Source organism: Stigmatopora nigra, chromosome 4 (genome assembly GCF_051989575.1).
Source record: "Stigmatopora nigra isolate UIUO_SnigA chromosome 4, RoL_Snig_1.1, whole genome shotgun sequence".
Taxonomy (NCBI): Eukaryota; Metazoa; Chordata; class Actinopteri; order Syngnathiformes; family Syngnathidae; genus Stigmatopora; species Stigmatopora nigra.
Window position 1 is genome coordinate 17,058,172 of NC_135511.1, and position 27,605 is coordinate 17,085,776.

The following is a 27,605-nucleotide window of genomic DNA, read 5'->3' on the forward strand; positions in this document are numbered from 1 at the left end:
CAAAAATGTTAATGTATGTCCACCAAAATGACTCAAATGTCCCTTAAATGGATAAAACCAACATTAGATTACACCGTATGTATAGTTTAAATATGCAAAAAAAATGGTAAACAACATTGAAGTCAATCGGGCCCAAAAACATTAACTTTCTCGTCTTAAGAGCCAAAATTTTGATCTATTTCCACCAAAATGACTCAATTAACCCTGAAATGGTTAAAACAAACATCACATGACACCGTATATAGTTATAAGATGCAAAAAAAAAATGACAAACAACATTGAACTCAATTCCGCTTTTATTTTGAAAGACAACACCGGAACCTAGTTCCTCCTTACGGTCAGCTTGTGTACATTTTCAACGACTCGCCATACAGGTGCGCTCAGGCATCAGCGTTTTAATTGTTTGATGGTGGAAAATGTGACGACGTCTGGATTGATCTCCTCAAATTTTATCTTCTAACATCGAAAAAAACAAAATAGACCAATCAGACAAACGACCCTGAAGAAGCGACGTCTGTTTTTTTCCCTTTTTTTCTCTCTTCTTCTGCCGTTTTTTTTGGTGTTGGACGGCTGTTGCGGCGCGTGCTTGTAGAAAACCGTCTCACGCTTTTGGATCACCAATTCGAAAGCTACGATTTCTTGGATTATATTTCATTTTTTCCTCACGTTTTATCTAAACGGGTTCGGGGAAATGTAGCGACTGTTTGGCAGATGTGAAGCACCACATCTGCAGCCTACAGGTTTGTACGACATCATCCATTCAACCTAATGACACTGCAAGCTAAATGAGACGAATATGATACATAAATGTCGCCTGGGGTATATTTCCATGAAATTATAATTCTATTGCCTTGTCAAGATGATATTTTCTTTGGTAAACTCGTGATAGTATTGATTTTGAAGTATAAACAGTGGATATCATAGAGCAAGAGTGTCAGACTCGGGTTGGTTCGCGGGCTGTTTTGACATCAGCTTGATTTCAAGTGGGCCGGACTATTTTAGATATAATATTTAGATTTTTTTTAATTTTATAAATGGATTAAAAGAACTGGATTAAAAGCCCTGAATATTCCGTTTTTTTATAGATCTAAAACAATGTTTATTTTAGATATTTTTAAATATATTTTTAGATTTTACAAAATGATTTCTGAACTAAAAACACAAAAATATAACAATATTAGATATAATATTTAGATTTTTTTCCATAAAAAGATTAAAAAGACTGGATTAAAATCTCTGAATATTCCGTTTTTATAGATCTAAAACATTTTTTTATCTTTTTAGATTTTACAAAATGATTTTTGAACTAAAAACATGGAAAAAATGATTAAAAAATGACAATTATTAATTTAAAAGGGGGAAAATCAGGAAATTTAATATACATCTATACTCCATTTTAATTTGATCCTAAATCAGAAAGTCAGCACTCATGATTTACTTTCCCGGGCCACACAAAATGATCTAGCGGGCCAGATTTGGCCCCCGGGCCACCACTTTGACAAACAGATTCCAGCTGTTTTAAAAAAATCAACATAACTCATCATATTCACCTATCTGTCATTATTACAGGAAATTCCCCCATTCCCGTGTTTACCTGCTCATGAGGGGGGCGGAGCTTCTGCAGCCCCTTATCAACATCCACCACTTTGGACCCCGGGGGGGCTTCTACTCAGTCGATCTAGAAAAAGACAGCAAATCACAAACAGCCGGGTTGAAGGCTATGACTTTGTGAAAAAAAACAGATCACTGACATTTTCAGTCTGGTGCTGATGACAAGGTTGGTGGTGAGCTTTGATTGACAGGTGGTTCTCGGCAAAGGACAATGGCTCGCCCCGGTTCGGGCTTGATGCTACCTGCCAATGGGCTGGGCTACCCACCCCAGAACCTGGCCAGAGTGGTGGTCTGGGAATGGATGAACGAACACGGGCGATGGAGGCCCTACGGTGCAGCCGTGTGCCACCATATTGAGAACGTCCTCAAGGGGGACGCCCGAGGAACTGTAGTGTTGGGTCAGGTGGACGGACAGCTATCTCCTTACGTCATTGACTTGCAGTCCATGCATCAATTTCGACAGGACACGGGTAAGTGACCCTAAGTTTTATACATTGTCTTTTGTTGTTGGTGCCCAAAAATGCAATGTGGTTCTTGAAAAAAGTGTATATAACAACTACTACTCCCAATTCTAAAACAACTGTACCTAATAAATGTAAAATACAATCCCTTATTATTGCTACTACTACTACAGCTCCATCTAATAGATGTATAACACAACCCCCTATTACTAATACAACTTTATCTAGTTTATATATAAAACAACACTTTTACTACTACTACTACTACTACTACTACTACTACTACTACTACAGCTTCATCCAGTATACGTATGTATAAAACAACTACTACTACCAATTGTAAAACAGCGCCATCTAGTAAATGCATAAAACAAACCTCTATTTGCACTACTACTACAGCTCCATCTAATGGATGTATAACACAACCCACTATTACTACTACTACTACTACAGCTCCATCTAATGGATGTATAACACAACCCACTATTACTGCTGCTACGCCTACTACAGCTCCATCTAATGGATGTATAACACAACCCACTATTACTACTACTACTACTACTACAGCTCCATCTAAATGATGTATAACACACCTCACTATTACTACCACTACTACTACTACAGCTCCATCTAATGGATGTATAACACAACCCACTATTACTACTACTACAGCTTAACCTAATGTTTTTTATAAAAACAACTACTACCACCAATTGCAAAACAGCACCATCAAATGAATGCATAATACAAACCTTTATTTCTACTACTACTACTACAGCTCCATCTAATGAACACAAACCCCTTTTACTACTACTACTACCACCATCACCACCACCACTACTACTACTACCCCCATATCTTATCAAGGTCAAATCTACTCAACCACTTCCCAGTCCCTTAAAATGACACTGCCACTCTGTATAAAAACATTCCAATCAGGTTTTCAATCCTTTTTGTGGCCCAAATTCTGGGTCCGAACCCCATACCACTTTCTACCAGTACATCAGCCTAGTGGCTAGTTCACCCCACATTCTATCGTTTAAAGATAAAGTGTCTCTCTCATTTGCTTCCTTCACAAATGAAGTCACATCATCTCTCTTTGGGACTGATTAGAACCAAACCTTCATGTGCAAGCCACACAAGTCTTATGTAACGTTCAAGGGACCGAACCAGAGTCCTCGACATCCCAACCCGCTTTGGAACATCTGATTTAGGAGTGTCCACATGCTACAAGATGCCCAAATGAAAAATGACGGCAATCATTTATTCATTCAGAGGTCTCCGTAGCGTGCCGTGACGCGACCTTGCTCAAGGGCAACACGTTACATGAAAGTAAGCACATTCATCCAGTAAAAAAAAAACAAAAAAACTTAAGCATCTCATTTAGTTCAACTCTATAATTACTATTTGAACTGTGGTTCTTTTTATCTTGTTCCTTTTAATGTGTTGAATGTGGAATCCGGGTTCTGAAAGGGTACTCAAATGCTTTTATTTTGAAGTTTTGACATGTATCACATGATAAAAGTGCAACACATGTCGCTTCAAAGCAAAATCGGGCTAGTTTAGTCTTTGTTTGGTTGGAAGACCATTTTCACAGAAGAGAGTTTCCCTTTTTAAACGCTGACAGATGTTTTGGGGTTTCGCTTCGCTACACTCGAGCCATGTATGTTCGGTTGGAGTCGGTTTTTTTTGGGGATTTTGTCTGTTTTCAGGGTCATGATACGTTCATTATTTTTTTGTATCGTTTCATACGATATGCTGTGTTATTATCGAAAACTGTCCGATAAGGAATCTGCAGGATAGTTTTTATACTATTTAACATCCGAGGAGCGGTAGAAAATGTTGTTATTTAAATTTTGCATTGTTTTTAGACCAAAATTTCACCATTAGAAACATTGAAAAAGTGGCATTTACAGCCAGTCATTCCAGTTTAAAAGAATTGGACATCTATCTGAGTTAATTGTGAATATCTTTGGTTATTTTTGACAGTTTTGATCTTACTTTGTTATTTTTTATATTTTTTTATTGGAAAAAATTGAAAAAAAAAGGTATTTTTCCCCTTTTCAATTTCTTTAAATCAAAAAGGGAAATTGCTAATCTTTTTCTTAATTATTTCTTAATTATTTTGCTTAAACAATTATTAATGCTATTTAAAAAAATCTCCGTGTTTTTACGTCGTCTGCAAAATGAGCCAAGTTGCCATTCGTCAACTCCTCGCCAAGCGGTGAGCCTTGACGTTTTATTACTCCTTGTTGTGAGATGTTCTTCATGTTACCTTCCCCCACGGCCGCTATAAACCTGTCACGTGAAGGACTGACGGACCGCAGGCCGCTTACCGTCGACTCCCAGCCCTTCTTGCCTCTGATTGGCTGAACACAGCTATAGGAATTATATGATCTTTAAAATTCAAATTGGACATTTTATAGTACTTTTTTCTGATTGGGGTTAGGGTGGAATTTTCTTGTCAGTTTCTTGTAGAGTAGTGGTGTCAAACATAAGGCCCGCGGGCTGGAATCGGCCCGCCTTGGGGGTTCTATTCGGTCTCGGGAATGAGCACCAAGTTTTAATGGTGGACTAAAGAAAAAAATAACTGGGAGGCCAAGTCAAATTTGTACATGAACAAATTATCTCATCTCGTTTTATGAACGGCTTTATCCTCACTAGAGTCGTGGGGGGTGCCGGAGCCTATGCCAGCGGGGGATTTAGTGACCAGCCAATCGCAGGGTTCGATGAGACAAACCAATCAATTGTAGCTTGGGGCAATTTAGAGTGTCCGATCAGCCTACTATGCATTTTTTTGGAAAGTGGGAAGAAACTGGAGTACCCGGAGAAAACCCACACAGGCCCAGAGAGGTCCATGACCACTCTGTTTCTTACTTATACACGTCTTTATGTAGAGTTGTCTGGGTTTTTCTTTCAATTGTACCTTTTTACGGCCTTCTATGCATGTTTTTGGAAACTGGGACAAAACCGGAGTACCCAGAGAAAACCCACGCAGGCCTGGGAACATCAATGACCACTCTTTCTTAATTAAACATGTCTTTATGTAGAATTGTCTGGGTTTTTTAAAAACTTTTTTATGGCCCACCATGCATATCTTTGGAAACTGGGAGAAAACCAGGGTACCCAGAGAAAACCCACGCAAGCCCGGGGAAATCCATGACCACTGTTTCTTAATTAAACATGTCTTTCGGTAAAATTGTCTGTTTTTATGGCTTACCATTCATGTCTTTGGAAACTGGGAGTAAACCGGAGTACCCGGAGAAAACCCACGCAGGCCTGGGGAAGTACATGACCACTCTGTGTCTTAATTAACCACGTCTTTATGTCAAATTGTCTTATTTTTTACGGCCTACTATGCATGTGTTTGGAAACTGGTACAAAACCGGAGTACCCGAATAAAACCCACACAGCCCCAGGAACGACCATGACCACTCTCTATCTAAATCAAACACGTTTTTACATAGAATCGTCTCGTTTTTTTTAATACTTTTTTTTCACACAGGATTTTCTCATGAGACCAAACCCGGATTTTAGTACTGTCGGCAAAAATTGCTCCTCTCCTCAAACTTTTCTTTGTATCGCTGTCACACCCCCCACAAAAAAGCCTTGCTTTGTGGTTCCTCCCTTGCAGAAGTAATACATCAAAAAGTAAAAGCCGATGCAACTTTTTTTCATAAAGTATCCTCCTCAAAACTTTCTAAATTGTATCTAGCATGGGAAAAAATACACATCTTAAGCTCCCACGTTAGGGTATCTCCACAGCTGGCACTTCCTGTCAACAATCCTTACGATAAGAAGTATCCGTGAACCCTACAATGCTCTCAAACAACGTGCTTATAGTTGTCAGCCGTGAGCTGAACAAGTGAACCGTGCCACCATTGAATCCAATAAAGCATGAAGCGTAAGTTATATGCAATACAAGAAAAACTATGTAAGTGCAGAGGCTTGAGAATATTTGTTTTGCTTGTTTACAAGGTTTTCTGGAGGGCAAAATTTTCAAAACCTTGTTTTTTGGGGGAAAATGTGCTGGTATGACAGGTTCTAATTTTGAGTTATACTTCTTTATCTTGTCTTGAGAATAGAGACCATTTTTGTGCTTCACTTTTTGTTCAATCTGTTTTTGACTGTGTTTTTGTACTACAAATCAGGCAGTATATTCAGCAAAACCTTGGAAAGAGATGAAAACAAATGTCTTATTTAATAATGAGGATGAAATTGCGGTACCTTGGCAACGGAAAATTGGCTGCTGGTGAAGATAACCTTATATTGCTTGATGTAGAGTTTATCTCATGTCGTTTTCTGAACTGGTTTATACTTGTTAGGGTTGCAAGGGGGGATGGAAAATGGATATTACCATTAGAAGGGTCAAAAGAATGAGAAAAAATGTGTAAATTTTCAGTTATTGTGAATATTTTTTTTGTTCTGGTGCATAAACTGCATTGAAGAGAAATACTTTTAAATTACTGTATTTTCTCGCATATAAGCCATATTTGTGGCTTAAGAAAATAATGGCTGAATCGAAGCTATGGCTTTTGTGCGCATAAAAAGACGACATAAACTAAATTTTCAGTTATTGAAAGGATTATTGTGAATATTTTTAGGACTTGTTCTGGTGCACGAATTGCATTGAAGACAAATACTTTTAAATTACTGTATTTTCTCGCATATAAGCCATATTTGTGGCTAAAAAATAATGACTGAATTGAAGATATGGCTTATATGCGCATAAAAAGATGACATAAACAAAATTTTCAGGTATTGTGAATATTTTTATGACCTGTTCTGGTGCACAAACTGTATTGAAGAGAAATACTTTTAAATTACTATATTTTCTTGCATATAAGCCGTATTTGTGGCTAAAAAAAATAATGACTGAATCTAAGCTACGGCTTATATGCGCATAAAAAGCTGACATAAACAAAACTGCAAGATGATCAAGATGAAGCGACATAACGTGAGACAATGTGGCTGATATGGTCATTTATTTTAAAATATAGAAAATATAAACCGAAAAAAACACTTTACAACATTTATTTTGACATCTAGGAATGAAATTCAAGAAAAAAATAAACCATATCTTGCATAAATCTCACTTACTTGTGTTTAAGGACATTTTAAGGGTACGGCTTATATGTTGAGGTGGCTAATGTGCTATAAAATATGGTAAGTGATAGTTTTGTCCATTTTCAATCATTTTGAATATATTTAATGACTAGTTCTTGCGCATTGAAGACAAAGACTTGATTAGAAAATGAAGGGATGCTTAGCCAAAGTCACACTGGCCTGGTTCCACTTGGACGTCAACCATTGGCGGACTGGCGCCATGTTTTGTAGCAGAGACAAGGGCGGTGGGGAGTGGGACTGAGGTGAGATGAGAAGACGAACAGAGTGAGAAGTGGAGCGTTTTCCTGATGAGAAGTGACAGACCACAACCGAGGCAGCGCAAAAAAAAAATGCCGTGGAGGTTTGCTTGCTGTTACAAAGCTACGCCGTAGCACCGTTTTTAAATGGGCTCGTTTTGTTATGCTTCACTATGTTGCACTGTATGTCTAGGAATTTAATTTTTAGTACATTTATCAAACTGTTTATTGGAGAATTAAGTCTATTATGTTACCAATCAGATTCTTTTAGCTTTGTTTTTGGGACCAGATCATTTTTTGTTTAATTTTTACCCTATATTAAGCCTAAAAAATATATTTCAAAAATATTTTCATTATAGTAAGGGTGTGGTTGGTGGGCCGCTTTAACGTCAGGACCATTTTAGATATAATAGTTTGATTCATTTTAAATAAATGGATTAAAATACGTACCTGAATATTCAATTTTTTTAATAGATCTAAAACAATGATTTACTTTCCCGGGCCACACAAAATGATACAGTGGGCCAGATTTGGCCCCCGGGCTGCCACTTTGACACCTGTGGTGTAACTTGTAGAAAATTATACAATGATAGAATATTGTTAAAGAGTATATATGCATTTTTAAAATCATTTCATCCCATAATCCCGCAATTGTCACTCCTGTTTTATTTATATTTTTTTAAAGATTTTAAGATTTTTAAGACCCCCAAAAATAAATGACACAGACTATTGTTAAAAAAAAATCCGCCCTCTCAAAAACCAAAACAATTTGAAGAAAAAAATTCAGATTTAAACACAAAAAATTAGTCTGTTTCACTTCCTTCTTTGTAAAAAATTCACTTAATTCCACCAAAATAAAGGCTTATATTCACAATGTTCGTCATTGTCCAATTCCCAGATAGTACCCATTTTCGTAAAAAACAACGAAAACCGAATCTTAACAACTGTACCAAAAAAATAAGCATCGATCCTAAAGTAGATCCTGTCAAAAAAAATTAGTTTCATGTTTTTATAAGCCCATATTTTGTCATAGTTTCTCTCATAACATAATTTGCAATTGGTCCAAGGACAACGGTGCACAGGCAAGCATCCCATCATGCCTTAACCTTCACAATTTGTAGATTCCGTGACTGTCCTGGCCACTGACTCACGCTGTGCGGGTAAGACAACACGGCACATGTGCTGGCCTACCGGCGTATGCATGAACGCCCAAAAAGACACGTAAAAGTGCCGAGGGGATGTCCGCGGGTGAAAGCACATTTCTTGCATTTCAATTTCCCAGCCGCTGCCTTGACTCATGTCATGAATTCTTAGATTGCACGTGTAGAAATGTGCACTAAAGCAAACAATTCATCCATTGCCACTATCAATGTAAAATAGGTTTCTCGTTTAGGGTGCATTAAACTTTTGGATGAGTCAAATCTTGAAAGTGGGGGTGTGAAAGTGGCGGCCCGGGGGCCAAATCTGGCCCACCGCATCATTTTGTGTGGTCCATGAAAGTAAATTATGAGTGGTGACTTTCTGTTTTAGGATCAAATTAAAATGAAAAGTATAGATGTATATTAAATTTCCTGATTTCCCCCCTTTTAAATCAATAATTGTCATTTTTAATCATTTTTTTCTGTTTTAGTCAAGTCTTGAAAGCCGTGGTGTCTAAGATATGGCCCGGGGGCCACATCTGGCCCGACTTCTCATTTAGTGTGGTCCGGGAAAGTAAATCATGCCTCTTAAAATGCTGTAAGAGGGCCCATATTTCTCGCATATAGGCCATATTTCTTTCACCGAAAAAAATGATTGAATTAAGGGTGCGGCTTATATGCGCACAAATTAGACTTGACATGTATAAAACATGAAAAATCTTATTGCTGCCTGCCAATTGTTTAAATTCCAATTGACATTTTCCCAAAAACGGATTTTTTTGTGACATTGGGGTTCCTGGGGTTTGCTGGGATAGGCTCCAGCACCCCCTGTGAGCCTTATAGGTGTTTCAGATAGTGTCTACATTTCATGGCTCCTTGGTAAAGTATGACCCTCTTTGCCCGGCCTTCTTCAATGCCAAAGCACTCCAATTTTGATTATTTGATAGCACTTAGCAGAATAACAATGTCTCACCATCAAGGTTTATCAACTAATATTCAAGGTGAGTTTCAAGGCTGAAACCATTTACAAAATTACTTTTACAACATTGACATTTTCCAGTTCTTTGCATTCCTAATAGACACCTAATAAACAAAAAGTGGCTAATGTGGAATATTACAGTTTTTAAAAATGTAGTCTAATATTCTGGATCTAGTCTCATGTTAATGGTGAAAAATTATTGTATAATCATGGAGCAAAAAATAGGAGGAATACCGTATTTTCACGACTATAAGGCGCACTGCATTATAAGGCGCACCCTCAATGAATGATATTTTTTCCATATATAAGATGCACTGTATTATAAGGCGCACTGTATTATAAGGTGCACTGTATTATAAGGCCCGCTGTATTATAAGGCGCACTGTATTATAAGGTGCACTGTAGTATAAGGCGCACTGTATTATAAGGCGCACTGTCTATTTTGGAGAAAATGTAAGACTTAAGTGCGCCTTATAGTCGTGAAAATACAGTAATAACTATTGACTTCCAGGTATGAAGCACTCACGACTACACAGTCACCTTTAGAGCCAGCCATTGTTGATGTTTTGTATACAATCTTGAAGTGGGGAGGAGCTATATGATGGAAGATTTTGTAAACTAAGATGGCATCTGCATATTTAACAGTATTGTTTCAGTTCAGGCGTTTGTGTTTTTTTAATATCCGACAGTGGTGGTTTTTCCTTTTTGGATTTCTGTTTTTTTCCATATATAAGGCGCACTGTCTATTTTGGAGAAAATTTAAGACTTTTGAGTGCACCTTATAGTCGTGAAAATACGGTAATTGCTATTGACTTCCAAGTATGAAGCATAGTCACCTCTAGAGCCAGCCATTGTTGATGTTTTGGATTTTTTTGGTATAAAATCTTGCAGTGGGGGAGGAGCTATATGATGGAAGATTTTGTAAACTAAGATGGCTGATCTGCATATTTAACAGTATTGTTTCAGTTCAGGCGTTTGTGTTTTTTTTAATATCCGACAGTGGTGGTTTTTCGTTTTTGGTTTTCTGTTTTTTTCCATATATAAGGCGCACTGGATTATAAGGCGCACTGTCTGTTTTGGAGAAAATTTAAGACTTTTAAGTGCGCCTTATAGTCGTGAAAATACGGTAGAAATAATTCTCGGTAGTCTTCCATCCCACCAAATCAGTCCTGGAAAAATGCCCTAGCTAAGCGATACGGGTCTTAACTCAACGACAGACATTTGTTCCTCGTCCAAGAGTTAAACATGATGTGCGACCAGGATGGAGTTTAGCGAGTGGAAAATGTGAGGAACGGCTCAGCAAGACAGTGCTGGTGCAGAGCCAAAAAAGACTGGAGATGTTGGCTGCCGTTACACTGTTCAGGGAAAAGATCAGTCTTAAGGTTCACATGCAGTGGACTATCTAAGAAAAACGCTGCTTTGTGCACCAATAAGCTTCCGTTATAACACACTTCAATCTCATGAGCTTTCTTGAAAGATTTGTGACACCATTTGTAGTGCAGCTCATTTACAGGTGAGGTGCTTTGGTTCGCGGGTCGTTTTAACGTCAACTTGATTTCATGCGGGCCGGACCATTTTAGATATAATATTTAGATTTTTTTTTTTATAAATGGATTAAAAGAACTGGATTAAAATCCCTGAATATTCAGTTTTTTATAGATCTAAAACAATATTTATTTCAGCTTTTTTTACATATTTTTTTAGATTTTACAAAATTAGTTTTGAACTAAAAACACAGAAAAATGGATTAAAAAATGACAATTATTGATTTAAAAGGGTGAAAATCAGGAATCGTAATATACATCTATACTTTTTATTTTAATTTGATCCTAAAACAGAAAGTTAGCACTCATGATTTACTTTCCCGGGCCACACAAAATGATGCAGCGGGCCAGATTTGGCCACCGGGCCACACTTTTGTGGCATAAAGAGTGCATATTGGATTGTACCTTCCCATTTGTGCGCCATTTAATATACCCCTGCCATTTGATATATCCCTTGCCATTTAATATACCCCTTGCCGTTTAATATACCCGGGTATATTAAATGGGGGTTGAAGTATATTACAGTATAAACTGCAAAATACAATACGTAACAGTTTGCATGGCAGCAAAAATAGTACGGCTTATATGTGCATAAGAGTATCAGCAAAAATATGTTAAACAATAGAATTCAGTATCATCTCTACTTTTCTTAAGGTTACTAATCAACAAAAAATCTATATAATCCAAGTTTTTATTCTCCTTTGGACATTATTTCGAGTCTTTTCGCCCATTTTAACGCCCACAATTTTCTGAAAAGATCACCCATGTCATCATAGCTTTAATCTCTGAACAAGCATTATCATAACAATGTCAACATCATTTTTTCCTCAGTGACGTCTTTTTACACAAATCCTCTTCACAAAAAAAAAAATAAACCATCCTATAAACACACTCCACACAATATTGTCAAGACTATTATGATGACTGAAAGCTTTTTACAGCTCTACTGGGATTTCCCTTTTTTATCTTCTATTTACACGTTTTGCATTGACCGGCTGTCTTCCTCCATTTTCTCAAAACGACTTAAACGGTATGACATCTATTTCCAATTCTCACTGTTAGCCTTCTGAGAATAGTCGAGGATTTTACACTTGCAGTAAGCCAAGCAGTAATAATTTACACAAGTCTTTGCTATTGGAAAATGAAGCATAATCGGCCTTCCAGCTGTAAACAGCCTGTAGGATGTTTTATTTTTTTATTCCCCCTTCAGAATAAAGGTCGGTTCTCCCTGAACTTGAGTGACAGTAAGGCCAAAGTCCCTCTGCGGAGTCTGACGAGGCGATACATCACACAGCTTGCAGTCCCTTGATAGGAAAGCCAAGGGCAATGGGAGGACGTTTGAGTCTAGGACAGGAAAAATCACTGCTAGAATCACATAAGACAAGTCAGGATGTGGACACTTTTTTGCTTGGTTTCCTGTTAGGAAGGACATGGTGTGAACATCATGTTTTTACATTTTTCTGGGAATACAATTGTACTGTTTTTTTTTTGTTGATTTTTGTACAGAAAGGCCTGGAAATTGTCTTTATGTTCCTGATGACAGAGAAAAATTGTTTAGTGCAAGGGTGTCAAACTGTTGGTTCGCGGGCTGCTTTAACGTCAACTTGGTTTAATTTGGGTCGGACTATTTTAGATATATTATTTTGATTTTTTGTTTTATAAATGGATTAAATGAAGTGGATTAAAAGCCATGAATATTCAGTTTTTTGTAGATCTAAAACAATGTTAATTTTAGTTATTTTTAAATATGTTTTTAGATTTTACAAAATATTTTTAACTAAAAACTGAAAGAATTTATTGAAGAATTACTATTATTGATTAGATATATATAGCTTATTTTTATAAATGGATTAAAAGAACTGGATTAAAAGCCATGAATATTCAGTTTTTTATAGATCTAAAACAATGTTTATTTTAGCTTTTTTTATATATATTTTTAGATTTTACAAAATTATTTTTGAACTAAAAACACAGAAAAAATGGATTAAAAAATGACAATTATTGATTTAAAAGGGGGAAAATCAGGAAATTTAATATACATCTATACTCTTTACTTTAATTTGATTGGCCATAATAAATAAGTAGTAGTCAACATGGGTAAGTGGTAGAAAGTAACTAGCAATATGTTTTGATTGGTTCCTATGGACTTTTTTGAGTATTTATTGCCACGTACAGTAAACATAGAGTAATAACCACCTCAAATTCCTGACTTGTTAATTTCCGAATAAGACAAAACCAAGATTGGTCTCCGGTTAAAGTCATTCCTTGTCTTTCAACGACCAATCTTACCAAAATCCCCCCAAATTTCCGCCCCTAACTTTCTTTCCCCTCCTTTTCGTCTCCAGGCACCATGAGACCAGTACAGAGAAACTTCTACGACCCTTCTTCCGCCCCAGGAAAGGGCGTCGTATGGGAATGGGAGAACGACAACACATCATGGACTCCATACGACATGGAAATCTGCGTGACCATTCAAAACGCCTACGAGAAACAGCACCCATGGCTAGATTTAACCTCTCTGGGTTTCAGTTACCTCATCGACTTCAACAGCATGTCCCAAACTAACAAACAGAGCCAACGTAAACGCCGTTTGCGGAGACGTATGGATCTGGCTTACCCACTCATCATGGGTTCCATCCCTAAATCCCAGTCTTGGCCAGTAGGGGCCAGTTCTGGGCAACCCTGTTCATGCCAACAATGCATTCTGGTCAACAGTACCAGAGCCGCGTCCAATGCTATCCTGGCTTCTCAACGACGGAAGCTCCACGCCGCAAATGGCGGCACGACGGGAACGTTGACGGCCGTGAGGCAGAGTAATACCTTTGGAGGAACTTCTCTTTGGTCTACCAACTCGCCGACGACCAATAATATTGGCGTAGGAGGCGGGCAAGCCAAAGGGGAACAAGGACAGGTGCCATTGTCCCCGGATAATTTCCCAGTGATGTCACCGCATGGACACAATACCCTCGCCATCAATGGGCAGAATAACCTGAACCGGCCGGGTACTCAGCGGATATCAATGGCTACTCCGAGAGGCACCATCCCTCCAGGGTAAGGTTGTTTTTTAAAGTCTTATCATGATATCTCTACAACAAGGGTGTCAGACTCGGGTTGGTTCGCGGGTCGCTTTAATGTCAACTTGATTTCATGTGGGTTGGACCATTTTAGATATAATATTTTGATTTTTTTTTAATAAATGAATTAAAAGAAGTGGATTAAAAGCCCTGGATATTCCGTTTTTTATAGAGCTAGAACAATGTTTATTTTAGCTTTTTTTATATATATTTTTTAGATTTTTACAAAATGATTTTTGAACTAAAAACACAGAAAAAATGGATTAAAAAATTACAATTATTGATTTAAAAATGGGAAAAATCTGGAAATTTAATATATTTGTATTTAAACTCTTAATTTAAATTTTTCACCCTTTTAAATCAATAATTGTAATTTTTTAATCATTTTTCTGTGTTTTTAGTTCAAAAATCATTTTGTAAAATCTAAAAATATATTTTAAAAAATAGCTCAAATGAACATTGTTTTAGATCTATAAAAAATTGAATATTCAGGGCTTTTAATCCAGTTCTTTTAATCCATTTATTTAAAAAAAACCTCTAAATATTATATCTAAAATGGTCTGGGCCATGTGAAATCAAGTTGACGTTAAAGCAGCCTGAGTCTGACACAATTTGAAATGATCAAAATGTATAAAATATGGGGCAAATGTATAAGTCGTATAATGTTAGCTTCTTAATAATTCCCTTACGTCAACCTCCCAAAAGACAGAAAATACGTGTGATCTTTTCTTTTGATTTCGTCTTTGAACTCATTTGTCATGATCGTTGTCAGCCTGGCTCACAAACGCTTGGGATGTCATCCTAGTTCTTTTTTTGTTTGCCGGGTGCTGAGTGGTTTCGAGTGCGAGAGGTTACGTTGTGGTGTATATCTGTGCAGAAACAAATGAATTATGCATTATGGGAAAATAGCATTTGAGCTGAGTGGTTTGACTTGGCTGGTCAAAAACAGTCATTTTCTACAACACTTCTCCTTGTCATGGTCGCGGGGTGCCGGATTCAAGCTGACGAAAGGCGGGCTGTACCCTAGAATGGTTGTTGTCGGTCGTGATGCGTACGGAGACAGAAAATAATTAGTGGGAATCAAACTCACGCACCAAAATCGGACGAAAATGATAGGGAAACATTTTTGTATTGGATTTTTTTTGCATTTGGCTCCTATATTTGTAGGTTTTTTTATGTACCGTATTTTCACGACTATAAGGCGCACTGCATTATAAGGCGCACTCTCAATGAATGACATTTTTCCATATATAAGGCGCACTGTATTATAAGGCGCACTGTCTATTTTGGAGAAAATTTAAGACTTAAGTGTACCTTATAGTGGTGAAAATAGGGTAATTGCTATTGACTTCCAGGTATGAAGCACAGTCACCTCTAGAGCCAGCCATTGTTGATGTTTTGGATTTTTTGGTGTAAAATCTTGCAGTGGGGGAGGAGCTACATGATGGAAGATGTTGTAAACTAAGATGGCATCTGCATATTTAAAAGTATTGTTTCCGTTCAGTTTTTTAATATCCGACAGCGGTGGTTTTTCGTTTTTCCGTTTTTTTTCCCCATATATAAGGCGCACTGGATTATAAGGCGCACTGTCTATTTTGGAGAAAATTTAAGACTTTTACGTGCGCCTTATAGTGGTGAAAATACGGTATTTATTTAATTTTTTCTTATGTAAATAGCATCATTTTGTGACACATTTACCGCGTTCACCCCCGAAAGCAAAAACCAGCGTACACAAAGCTGCCTTAGGTGTCGCCAAAAGGTCACATTATTTATTCACCCAAAAAATCGATGATGTACGCACACGTGCGCAACGTGCCCAAGAAAATGTCTAAGATTTGCGGGGGTTTTCTCACCTCACAGTTTAGCGAAGACTGATAAAAAAAATGGCTCTGTTATGGGGTGACGCAGAGTACAAAAATTCTCATACGCGTGGCTCAACGTACAGGATACACGTGGTTTTTTACCGACCCTCAACAAACACCACGCTGGCTCACGTGTTTGCGCCAAAAACACAAACAGTGGGAGGCAATTGACATCACATTTTTGTGCACACATATTTGGCGCCTTGTGTAAGTTTTTTGTATTTTTTATTTTACAGTCAATGTTTTACAGTTATGCTAAATTTTACTTGAGTTTTTTTTTGTTTAGTTTTTTGTAAATGCCACAAAATGTAGTTTTTTTGTAGATTGTATTGTAGTTCTTATTTGGGCATATTGCATTACTTCATATTGCATGTACAAATATTGATTGTTTTGCCATCTGCTTACTTATGCTAACAAGTTAGCTTAGCCTTGTGCCTATCTACACACACTGCATTATGGGGATTGCATGTTAATGATTGATATTGCTCTTATGAATTGATAATTAACCGTACAAATGTAATATATTCCTCACATAAGGCGCACTTAAAAGTCTAAGATTATCGCCAATGTGGATTTGACTTTTGTATGCATTAAATTTAAGATTATGTAGATGTCGCTGTATGACGCTGACAGCTCGACTGTATGGGTACATTGCTTGCTGACTCGCTATATTTATTTACATTAGCAGTTGACAATGACGTTTTTGTCTACTACCAGTGACCGAGACGATCTGGATTAGAGCCAAAATGGGGAAGATGAGATCAGTTTTACTAAAAAACTTTTAAAAACTTTTTTAAAAAAGACTTAAAAAACTTTTAAAAAATGTAATTAAATTTGAAAAATACATAAAAAAAAACTGTTATTGAGCTTACACAATTTGAAATGATTAAAAAAAACTATAAAATATGGTAAAAACACAGTAATTTGTCAGTCTGGCTTGAATGAACCATTCCTGTTTTTATGAAGAATCTGTATTTTTGTCGCTTTAAGTCCACATTTAAAAAAGATGGTGTTTAATGCCTCATACGTCATAAACCTGATGGCAGGATAATATCTAACAGTAAATCTTCTTTACAGACTGAAGAAGTATAGAAGCATTATGGTCATATAACTGATGTGCCATTAATCAAATAGAAGTTTTGGGTCATCATTTAATTGGATCAGGTCAAAATTTTTAGTTTGGAGGCAAAATATAAAGACCTGATCCAAGGTTTTCAAGGAAAGTTCCAGGACCAGCATTAGCTTCAGTACAAATATGTCTAAATGTTATGGAAGCCCAAGGACAGTTTCACCATGACAACGCCGCCATTCATTCACAAGCCACCGAGAATTCCCCATCCAAGAAAAACGGTGCAAAAAACACTGTCCGTAAAAGATTGAGGGGATGAACACGGATCAGAGGGAAGAGAAAACCCTTCATTTGGCTGAGTCTTGGAAATGTCAAGGTGCTCGCGTTCATCCCGCTTGACTGAATGGGCTCAAAGAAGTGCGCTCAATCAAACAGAAGAAAGGCCTCGTCACAATCACCAGCAAATGGAATGCTGTCGGCCTTCAGCTTATCTCCTTGACAATTCAAAGTGGAAAATAGATACAGGGGTAATTAAATGGACTTATATTTGCTGACCGGCAATGTTCAAGGCTCTGCTAGGGCAAACGCACTCGCCCACTGGTGTCAAAGTGGAGGCCCGGGGGCCAAATGTGGCCCGTCGCATCATTTTGTGCGGCCCGGGAAAGTAAATTATGTGTTTTAGGATCAAATTCAAATGAAGAGTATAGATGTATATTAAATTTTCTGATTTTTTTCCCTTTTAAATCAATAATTGTCATTTTTTAATCTTTTTTAAATCATTTTTTTCTGTTTTTAGTTCAAAAATCATTTTGTAAAATCTAAAAATATTTTTAAAAAAAAAGGTAAAATAAACATTGTTTTAAATTTATAAAAACTGAATATTTGGGCATTTTAATTCAGTTCTTTTAATCCATTTATTTAAAAAAAAAATCTAAATATTATATCTAAAATGGTCTAATGCGACTTATAGTCCGTAAAATACGGTATCCCACTATTTTTCAGTCTCAATCAAATTCAAATATGTGGACAACGTAAAGAAAACGTGAAAATATGGTGAACTTTGCTTACACTAGCAATTTTTGACAATATTGATCAGTAATTTTGGTAGTCTTGAAGATCTTTAACAAGAACAAAGTGTCTATTTTAACCTAATACTCACTTCACTTGTTTTGTTTTCTCGGTAGGGTTCCTGCTCTCCCTGTCAAAAACCTAACCGGATCTGGACCAGTCCATCCAGCATTAGCAGGTTGGATCAACAAACATATTTCCTTGGTGGCAACCATATTAAACTTCGGGCTGACAGCAACTGTTCACTTTTCTATGCTATTTGTGTGTGTGTTTGTGTCTTGTGTTGTTATATACGCGTCAGGTATGACAGGTATCCTGATGTGCGCTGTAGGTCTTCCGGTTTGCCTGACCCGAGCACCAAAACCCATTCTTCACCCGCCACACATCACCAAGAGCGATATGAAGCCCGTGCCGGGTGTCAATGGCACGCGACGGAAGACCAAGAAAAAGCATCTGAGGAAAGGTAAGATAGGAATGGGAATAGAAGGGTATTATTGAATGCTTATATTATTGTCATTATACAAGTATAATGAGATTTAAAGCTTTGGCCATGTCGTGCACAAATAACAACAACAAACAGACAATTGAATAATCAATAAAGAAGAAATAAATAATTAACTAGTCTTGTTCTGTGGACGCACCACTTTCTGAGTCTATGGACTTAATAACATACAAAGACATTGAGCACAGGTGTCAAAGTGGTGGTCCGGGGGCCAAATTTGGCCCGCTGCGTCATTTTGTGCGGTCCGGGAATGTAAATCATGAGTGCCGACTTTCTGTTTTAGTATCAAATTAAAATGAATAGTATAGATGTAAATTAAATTTCCTGATTTTCCCCTTTTTAAAAACAATTATTACATTTTTAAATGTTTTTTCTGTTTTTAGTTAAAAATATTTTGTAAAATCTAAAAATATATTTAAAAAAAAAAGCTCAAATAAACATTGTTTTAGATCTATAAAAAAACTGAATATTTAGGGCTTTTAATCCAGTTCTTTTAATCAATTTATTAAAAAATATATATATAAATATTATATCTAAAATAGTCCGGCCCACATATTATTGAGTTGACGTAAGTAGTACTAATAAGTCTGGATTAGGCCCTAGGTAGAACTCCAGTTGAATATAGTGACATCTCTTTGGAAGAAACTGTCCTTAAATCAGTTTGTCTTGGCTGTTATGCCTCTTTAGCTTCATACATGCCGACTAAACCATTCAGACGGCAACTTTTCTACTCATCAGCTGAGCTGAAAGCAGCTTACAGGCCGTGGCCCGAATGAAAGCGGGTCGATGGAAGCCATGGAAACTCCGGCCCCCCCAAGGGAGTTCTTGTCCTAATTGATCAGCGAGGCTTCCAGCGCTAGCTAACGCTGCACTTCTCCTCCTAGTTTCGCTATCTAGGTTCTCATTGAACCTTACACTACTAAAGTATTGAGCCACGTTTTAAAAAGCAGTACAATGTTCTGAGTTATATATTTTTTATACTCGGGAATAGCAGACAGGCTTGATTTATTGGAGCAATGGGAGTCTTTGCTTGGTGACTGACGCAATTTGATGTGACAGATGTTGATGTCATTCTAACCTATTGTAGTATGACTGTATCTGTGTTGAAGCAAAGGATCAGATAAGTGGATTGTGTTGGGAAGGAGGGCAGCCTGGCGGTATAGTGTTCAAGTCTTTCTGGTTTGTTGAAGCGAAGAAAGATTTATTCCCTGGGGAAAGTGTCCTGTAATGACATCAGTGGTCTGTTCAGTGAGGATGTGTGTGCTAAGCTATGCTACACTGGTTGCACGCACTAAAGTCTATGCAAGATGATGACTTCAAAATGGACAGCAAGAGGCTTGAAATATGCAAACTTATGAGCTCATGCAATGTTATATCGTCATCTGACACAATTTTTAACGTATTTTCTCGCATATAAGCCGTATTTTTAACTAAAAAATATGACTGAATCAAGGGTATGGCTTATATGCGCATAAATTAGACTTGACATGCACGAAATTGCAAGGTGATTAATAGGAACGTCATAAGGCAAGACAATGTGGCTGATAAGGTCATTTATTTCAAAAGTAGAGAAAAGGTAAACAGATAAAATGGTAAATAGAATTTATTTTGACGTCTATGAATGAAATTCAAGAAAAAAAACTCATGAATTCACTTACTTTGGCCTGTTATTGCTTGCTCAGGGCGCCACCATCTTGACACCTGCGTAATGTGTATCCCATGCTATTATTGCACCCAGACACACTTCCCGGTTGTAGTGCTCACATGACTGCCTTTTTGACTTCTGTTCTCGTGCGATGATTTTTCCTTCAAAGTAATACATTTGTACTCATATTAAATCCGTGAATATGGTGGTGAAAATTGTGAATCAGGGGACGGCTTATACGAGGGAAATTGTAAAATTCAACAATTTTAAGGCAATTTTATGGGGGCGGCTTATACGAGGGAAATTGTAAAATTAAACGATTTTAAGGAAATTTTATGGGGGCGGCTTATACGAGGGAAACGGGAAAATTTAATGATTTTAAGGCAATTTTATGTGGGCGGCTTATACGAGGGAAATTGTATAATTCAACAATTTTAAGGCAATTTTTAGGGGGGCTTATACGAGGGAAATGGGAAAATTCAACGATTTTAAGGCAATTTTATGTGCCTGGCTTATCCGCAAAAGCGGTCCATATGCGAAAAAATACAGTACCAGAATTGTTTTTGCTTGACCGAGTTCTTTTGCAAAAACAGACAACTTGAGTAATTACAATAAAAATCAAAATAACGCTTAAAAAACCCAAAATGAAAATCTCAGAAACCAAAACCATTGAGCTCACTGGTATATTTGACTGTATTATTTTCCTTCCTCTTTTTCCACGACCAGGCAAAACCCCGGAGGATGTCGTTAAAAGATACACCGACAAAATTAAAGTGCCACCGGATGAGGTAATAGATGAATTGTGGAGGTGCGAACAGGCGGAAAAGTTCACAGTTTCTCAAAAGCGCGCTTTGTTTGGCTTATGCACAGGACTGCACCATCTGCATGGAAAGACTGGCCACGGCATCCGGCTACGAAGGCGTCCTACGGCACAAAGGCATCAAGCCAGAGTCGGTCGGCAAACTTGGCAAGTGCGGCCATATGTACCATCTGCTCTGCCTGGTGGCCATGTACAACAATGGCAACAAGGTGGGTGAAAGCTCCATAGCTAGGGTACAATCGTAAAACTCGTACTCGGCGATGTACTGGCGGATGAGTCGACTCCACAATTGTTTTTTTTTACACAGATGGGGATCTAAGTGAGCTTTATCAAATCGCTAGTATCCATCTCAAAAGCCCAGTGCAGGGACTTGTGGGAAATCCTAATGAATTCAGCTCATTTTGGTGCAGTTGCATGAAATATTAACATCTCTCTTTTATGCAAAAATAGGGAATGGAAGCAGATTTATTTGCGCACGCACATTATGTGATGGTTTTTTTGGGGGTGTTTGTGTTTGGATAAAAATTGGCGTTTGTACGGAATGTGCTTTAAACAGATGATTTTGTGTTATAAAACCACAAAGGATTCAGTTACAAATTGTATTTTTGTCCTTGAATTGAAAGCTTCATGGTGAAGTAGTACAAGTCACTATTTGTACAAAAATCTAACATTAAGAATGAAGAGGATAAAGTAGTACACATAAAGGAAAATGTTTTTTAGGTTGAAGTAGTTAAATGATTGGCCTAATTTCACTACAGCTCGAAAACAACAATTGGCTGTCATTAAAGTACAGTAATCCCTCGAATATCGCGGTTTCACTTCATCACGTTTTTTTTTTCTGGGAGAATTTTTTTTGTAAGTTCATAAAAATTTGAAAATCCGCGTTGAAACTCACAAGCAGAAGCCACACCCCATGTCCTCCGCTTGCTACTAGGACTAAGGTAGAAAAAAATATATATGTATATACAATTATTCATGTTTTTAAATATGGGTGACTCTACTTCGCAGTTTTTCGTTTATCTCAAAAATCATGATATTATTGTATTCCTCTTTTTTTCCGTTGTTCAGTGGTCTTCTGCAATGACTCTCACTATTCGTACAAAAAAACATAACGTTAAGAATGAAGCGGCCATCTTAGTACAGATAAATGCTAACGTTTCATTCTAAAAGACTAAAAAATATTAATTTCAGTTGCTTTCAGTTTCTTTTTTTCAAAACTGAAAACTATGTCACATGCAACAACTGACTATAAGTACAAAAACATAACAGTCAGAAATAAGCGGCGATGTTAGTACAGATAAATGCAAAGGTTTCATGCTAAAAAGGTAAAATGATTGGCTGAATTTCAGTTGCCCAAAAACGACAATTGCCTGTCATTAAAATATTCCTCTTTTTTTTCCGAACTGAAAACTACATCACATGCAACAACTGACTATTCCTACAAAAAAATTAACGTTCAGAATGAAGCGGCCATCTTAGTACAGATAAATGCAACTATTTCTTTCCCCCAAAACAGGACGGCAGTCTCCAATGCCCAACATGCAAGACCATATATGGTGAAAAAACAGGCACTCAGCCTCCGGGGAAGATGGAGTACCACGTCATCCCCCACTGCCTGCCCGGCTACCCCGACTCCAAGACCATTCGCATCGTCTACGACATTCCCGCCGGTGTCCAGGTCAGGACTAGCCTATCTCACTTTGCTAATCCGTCTCACCTTTTGTGCCTCCGATTCGACTGCTTTTCTTCTCCAAATCGCCGGCCTTTATCGGCTTAAATGTGATGATTCGTGTCGCGGGGTGAGCCGGGCGACTCGCTGCTGTTAAATCCGTCTTTTGATTCTTTAGACTAATCTATTAGTCGTGTGAAAGGTTGGATAACACGTAGGCTGTGTTTGAAACAATTGGGAAAGTGTTGATTATTTTATCCTGAATATTCTGTGTTGGTTTAAATAATAATAATAATGATAATCAGACAAAAAGTTATTACACAGAAGGGATGGTGTGTCGTGCTACCGCAAGTTTATACCCTATTTTTTTCAAGTTTACGTTTTTTTTCCCCTATATATTAATCTTTTATTAGTCTTAGTCATTTTTTTACCCAATTTTCAGTATTTTTTGCGTAATAAAAATGATTTTTTTTCTCTTTAGATCAAGTGATATGTTAATAAATCTTTTATATCTTCTAATTGTTTCAGACCAACGAGCATCCCAACCCTGGAAAGAAATTTAGTGCGAGAGGATTCCCTCGGCAATGTTACCTGCCAGACAACGACAAGGGCAGGAAGGTAAGGAAAACATTTTTTTAACTGCCTTCCTTAAAAATCCTTAAAAATCCTTAAAAATCCTTAAAAATCCTTAAAAATCCTTAAAAATCCTTAAAAATCCTTAAAAATCCCTAAAAATCCCTAAAAATCCTTAAAAATCCTTAAAAATCCTTTAAAAAAATAATTTCATTACGTGCAGAATCTAAGGTGAAGGTTTAAATCTCTTCGTACTTGTAAAATGACGACACTATTCCTGTTGAAATGTATTGTATTATGCTGTTTAATACCCCCCCCCCCCTCCTACTTAATATACTTTGGTATAGTAAACGGCAGGGGTATATTAAATGGCGCACAAACGAGAAGGTACGGTCCACTATGCACTCTTTATGCCGTGATAGGTTACATCAATGTTTATGGAATAAAATAAAACTACTTACTGCTCAGGTTAAAACTTCTTACTACTGAATAAAGCCTGACTTGTAATTTTAATGAACTTAAGTATCTATAATTATGCCCCCCATGAACACCATTCAAATCTTGCCAAAAAAGTGAAGTTGCCATTTAGTATACCTGAGTATATTAAACAGCAGGGGTATATTAAATGGCACACAAACGGGAGTTGCTGTTTAATATACCAGAGTATATTAAACAGCAGGGGTATATTAAATGGCGCTCAAACACGAGGCTAAAAAATGCAAAAATAGTTTAATATACCCTGGTATATTAAACAGCATAATATGGTTATAATTTCTTTATGCCCCGCCCCCCAGGTTCTCAAGCTATTAATCACAGCCTGGGACCGACGTCTCATCTTCACCATCGGCACCTCCAGCACCACAGGTGAGTCCGACACGGTGGTATGGAACGAGATCCACCACAAGACGGAATTTGGCTCCAACTTGACGGGCCACGGTTACCCCGACCCAAACTATTTGGACAACGTCCTGGCCGAGCTTTCGGCTCAGGGGGTCGGCGGCGAGGACAACTTAAAGGACTGACAGACAGCCTCTGGGAACCGAAGCGCCATCGAGGTTAAGAAAAAATGATTGACTGGGGGTGCAAGGAGGTGGTTTCTTTTTGGTCATCTTTTTGCATCATGCCTGGAGCATGTTTGCGGGCTGAGATCCTCCAGGTACGTCGCCGCCGGCAACCGTATCGCCGACCCCTTTTAAGGCAAAAACGCGGCATCTGCACTTGGATGGAGACGTGGCCAGATTGCCTAGCCCGCCCGACCGACGCTGCATCGTGAATGTTGAGTCAATTGCTGCAATAAGGTGAAGCTTTCATCACGTAATGAGGCGGAATATATACAAATAGCATTTTTTTTTATTACTCATTTTTCCAAAATCATCGAACACTGCAAGATTATTCTGCATTTTTTTTCTTATCTTTTTTATTACTTAACCAAAATCATCAAAATCTACGACATTTTTCTGCAGTTTTTGTTCTTTCTTTACTCACTTAACCAAAATCATCAAAATCTGACATTTTTCAGCATTTTTTTTTTAATCACTTAATCAAAATCATCAAAATCTGACATTTTTCAGCATTTTTTTTTTAATCACTTAATCAAAATCATCAAAATCTGACATTTTTCAGCAATTTATTTCTTTTTTACTCTCTTGGCCAAAATCATCAAAATCTTTGAAATTTTTCTTCATTTTCTTTTTATTTTTTTTACTCAACCAAAATCTACGACGTTTTTCTGCAATGTTTTTTTTAATTACTCACTTTCCCTAAATCATCGAACACTGCAGCATTTTTCTGCAATTATTTGCTATTTTATCAATTACTCATTTTTCCAAAATCAATCAAATACACTGACATTTTTTTCCGATTATTTGTTAATTCTTTTAATTACTCACTTTTCCAAAATCATCAAACACATTTTTCTGCAATTTTTTTTTTTTGTTTTTGTTTTTTTTAAAGTGTTTTCTAGTCCAAATCAAATCATTCAAAAACAATGAAGTATTTGCTAATAGCATTGTTTTACATCATTAGCCTTTTGTGAGTGGTAGCTATGCTACGCCGCATGTTAAAGGCTAATTTCGTTAGCTTTGTTAACCTCTGTGACCACAAACCACCATGCTAGTAAGCTAGCTAGGCTAAGTTTGGACCATTGGAGAAAATCTGATTCTAGTCTATACCGGTTTAAGTATTTTCCCCTACAAGATCCATCTTGTGAGGTCGTTTGCTTTCCTTCTGGGAGCAAAAAAAAAAAAAAACAAAGCTCGGCATGTTAGCTTCCTGCTTCATGTCTTCTTAATTAGCAACACACTTCCTTCCAGGAAACATGCAAATGATGCTTTAACACAGCAGTAGATTTATCAGGAGGATTTTTTTTGCTGATTTGTTAACGCCCAAGAGCTCTTTTCTTTTTGAAGATCTTTGCGGGGAACCTTTGTGGTTGTTCGGGGGTTGTTTTTTTGTTGTTTTTTGTTGTTTTTTGCTTGCAGATGAAAGCTAGGTCAACGTTAACTTTCCACTAAAGCATCTGATCAAATTTAATGAGCTGGGATATTGATGCAAAGTTGTTTTTTGGGACTCATTTTCAAGCAAAATCACAGTCTTCCATATAACACAAGCTCTCTGCTCCAGTGTTGGATTAAAAGATAAATAAAGATTTAACATGATTTAAAATTTAAATCATTTTACAGTACTTGAGAGAGAAGAAAAAAAACACACATCAACCAAGGCGATATAATACTCAATTTTGAGTGAGTTTCATTTATTTTTATACCTTGATACATTCACTTACTCGTAAAACAGCTATACAAAAAAAGTCGATGTCAACATGATATATTCAATCTGACAATTTCGTCAGTTTGTCAGGGATTGTTTAATGACGTATAACGTATTATGGGACGTCGAATACGTAGTGTTAGTTGATGCTACTGTCCGTGCATTCATGTAGATTGTCTGTAGTTGACTTAAATATATATAGTCAAAACTATTTTCATCGTTAGCGGGGTGCCGAAGCAGCATGAGTGTTGTTTGTTCAACCCAAAAAGCTCCAATTTTATTTGAATGATGAATTAACAGGAGCCAGAAATTAGTGGATTTCCATTTTTTTTTAAAAAGGCCCTGAAAATGTATTTTTGTAAGATGTATATGTGATATTTACTTGTGTGATACAGTATATTGTATAATGAAAAATTAATGTTTTGGTTAGAGCTGGGCGATATGACAGAAAGTTGTAATCACGCTAAAAAAAATGAGCACCATAACTACATTACATGTTTTTTTAATTCAAATATCCCTTTAAAATTGTTAATAAATTATCTTCCTCATTGTTTAAATATTAAATTAACTATAGTATCTTGCTTTATGAGAAAAGTGAATATGAAATCTAATTTTAAACTATTATTTGTGTTGTTTTATTGTGAAAAAAGATATGGCAACTACAGTTCTACGCTATAAAAAGTCAAGAATAAAACCTGCAGAAATTTAGATTTTTTTAAAATAAATTTGCCTTGCTTTGCAATAAATAATAAATAAAATAATCAACATTGATATAGGCCATTTTCCATTTTAAGCCTCACAAAAAGAAAATAAAGTAAATTTATCTCAAATATGGCCGCTTACAAAACAATAAAATAAACAATTTTGATGAATTTAACCCATTTTCACCCATTTTTGATCAATTTTATTTCCCAATAACTATCATTATGGTTTTATCGCCCAGCTCTAGCTACAACCTGTGTTGCCAGTCAGGCAAAAAAAAAAAACGGGAAAACGAAAGATATTTAGTGTTTATTACCTTTTCTAACACGGTAGGTGGGTATCAAACTCCGTTTTTTTTTTTGCGGGCCACTTTAACGCCAACTCAATCTCATTTTGGGCCGAACCAGTTTATTTTTTGGCCCAAAAGAGTTCAAATTGGTTCAAAACGGATTGGATGTCAACATTAATTGAAATTTTGCCATTTTTTTCTCCATTTTAGGGTGCTCACAAGTTTAAACAAGATGCTCAATTTTCCGTCTATTTATGAAAAATAAGATATGACGTCACTCCAAAAAAGTAGGTAGGCTTTTTCTTACCCTAAATCAAGCAAAAATAAAGTTTCATTTTTAAAGCCCTAAGTCGGAAATAAAATACCGTATTTTCAGGACTATAAGGCGCACTTAAAAGTCTTAAATTTTCTCCAAAATAGACAGTGCGCCTTATAATGCAGTGCGCCTTATATATGGAAAAAATAAAAT

At 36.8% G+C, this 27,605-nt stretch overlaps 1 protein-coding gene across 4 annotated transcripts; it reads left to right on the forward strand.

Moving 5' to 3' along the window:
• The first annotated feature begins 355 nt into the window (after positions 1 to 355).
• Positions 356 to 27,380, forward strand: dtx1 (deltex 1, E3 ubiquitin ligase). 4 transcript variants are annotated; one of them, XR_013326091.1, is made up of 11 exons: positions 356 to 740; positions 1,570 to 2,081; positions 13,443 to 14,148; positions 18,287 to 18,348; positions 18,472 to 18,633; positions 21,044 to 21,105; positions 21,188 to 21,346; positions 22,654 to 22,815; positions 23,335 to 23,424; positions 24,174 to 24,677; positions 27,347 to 27,380. XR_013326091.1 is itself a non-coding variant. In XM_077715142.1 (10 exons), the coding sequence occupies exons 2-10, from the start codon at positions 1,823 to 1,825 to the stop codon at positions 24,399 to 24,401; spliced, it is 1,890 nt and encodes a 629-aa protein (XP_077571268.1). In that variant the 5' UTR covers positions 356 to 740; positions 1,570 to 1,822; the 3' UTR covers positions 24,402 to 27,374. The 4 variants fall into 4 exon arrangements, 3 of the variants coding, with proteins under 3 accessions (XP_077571268.1, XP_077571269.1, XP_077571271.1); XM_077715142.1 differs by having other exon boundaries at positions 24,174 to 27,374; XM_077715143.1 differs by having other exon boundaries at positions 18,502 to 18,633; positions 24,174 to 27,374.
• The last annotated feature ends 225 nt before the right edge of the window (positions 27,381 to 27,605 follow it).

What these genes read in the sequence shown, in the direction of transcription:
- dtx1 (XM_077715142.1), top strand. Translation starts at nt 1,823, where the DNA reads ATGGCTCGCCCCGGTTCGGGCTTGATGCTACCTGCCAATGGGCTGGGC. An exon ending in AGAGGCACCATCCCTCCAGG is followed by an intron (nt 14,149 to 18,286) that starts GTAAGGTTGTTT and finishes TTTTCTCGGTAG; the next exon opens with GGTTCCTGCTCTCCCTGTCA. An exon ending in TTAAAGTGCCACCGGATGAG is followed by an intron (nt 21,106 to 21,187) that starts GTAATAGATGAA and finishes GCTTATGCACAG; the next exon opens with GACTGCACCATCTGCATGGA.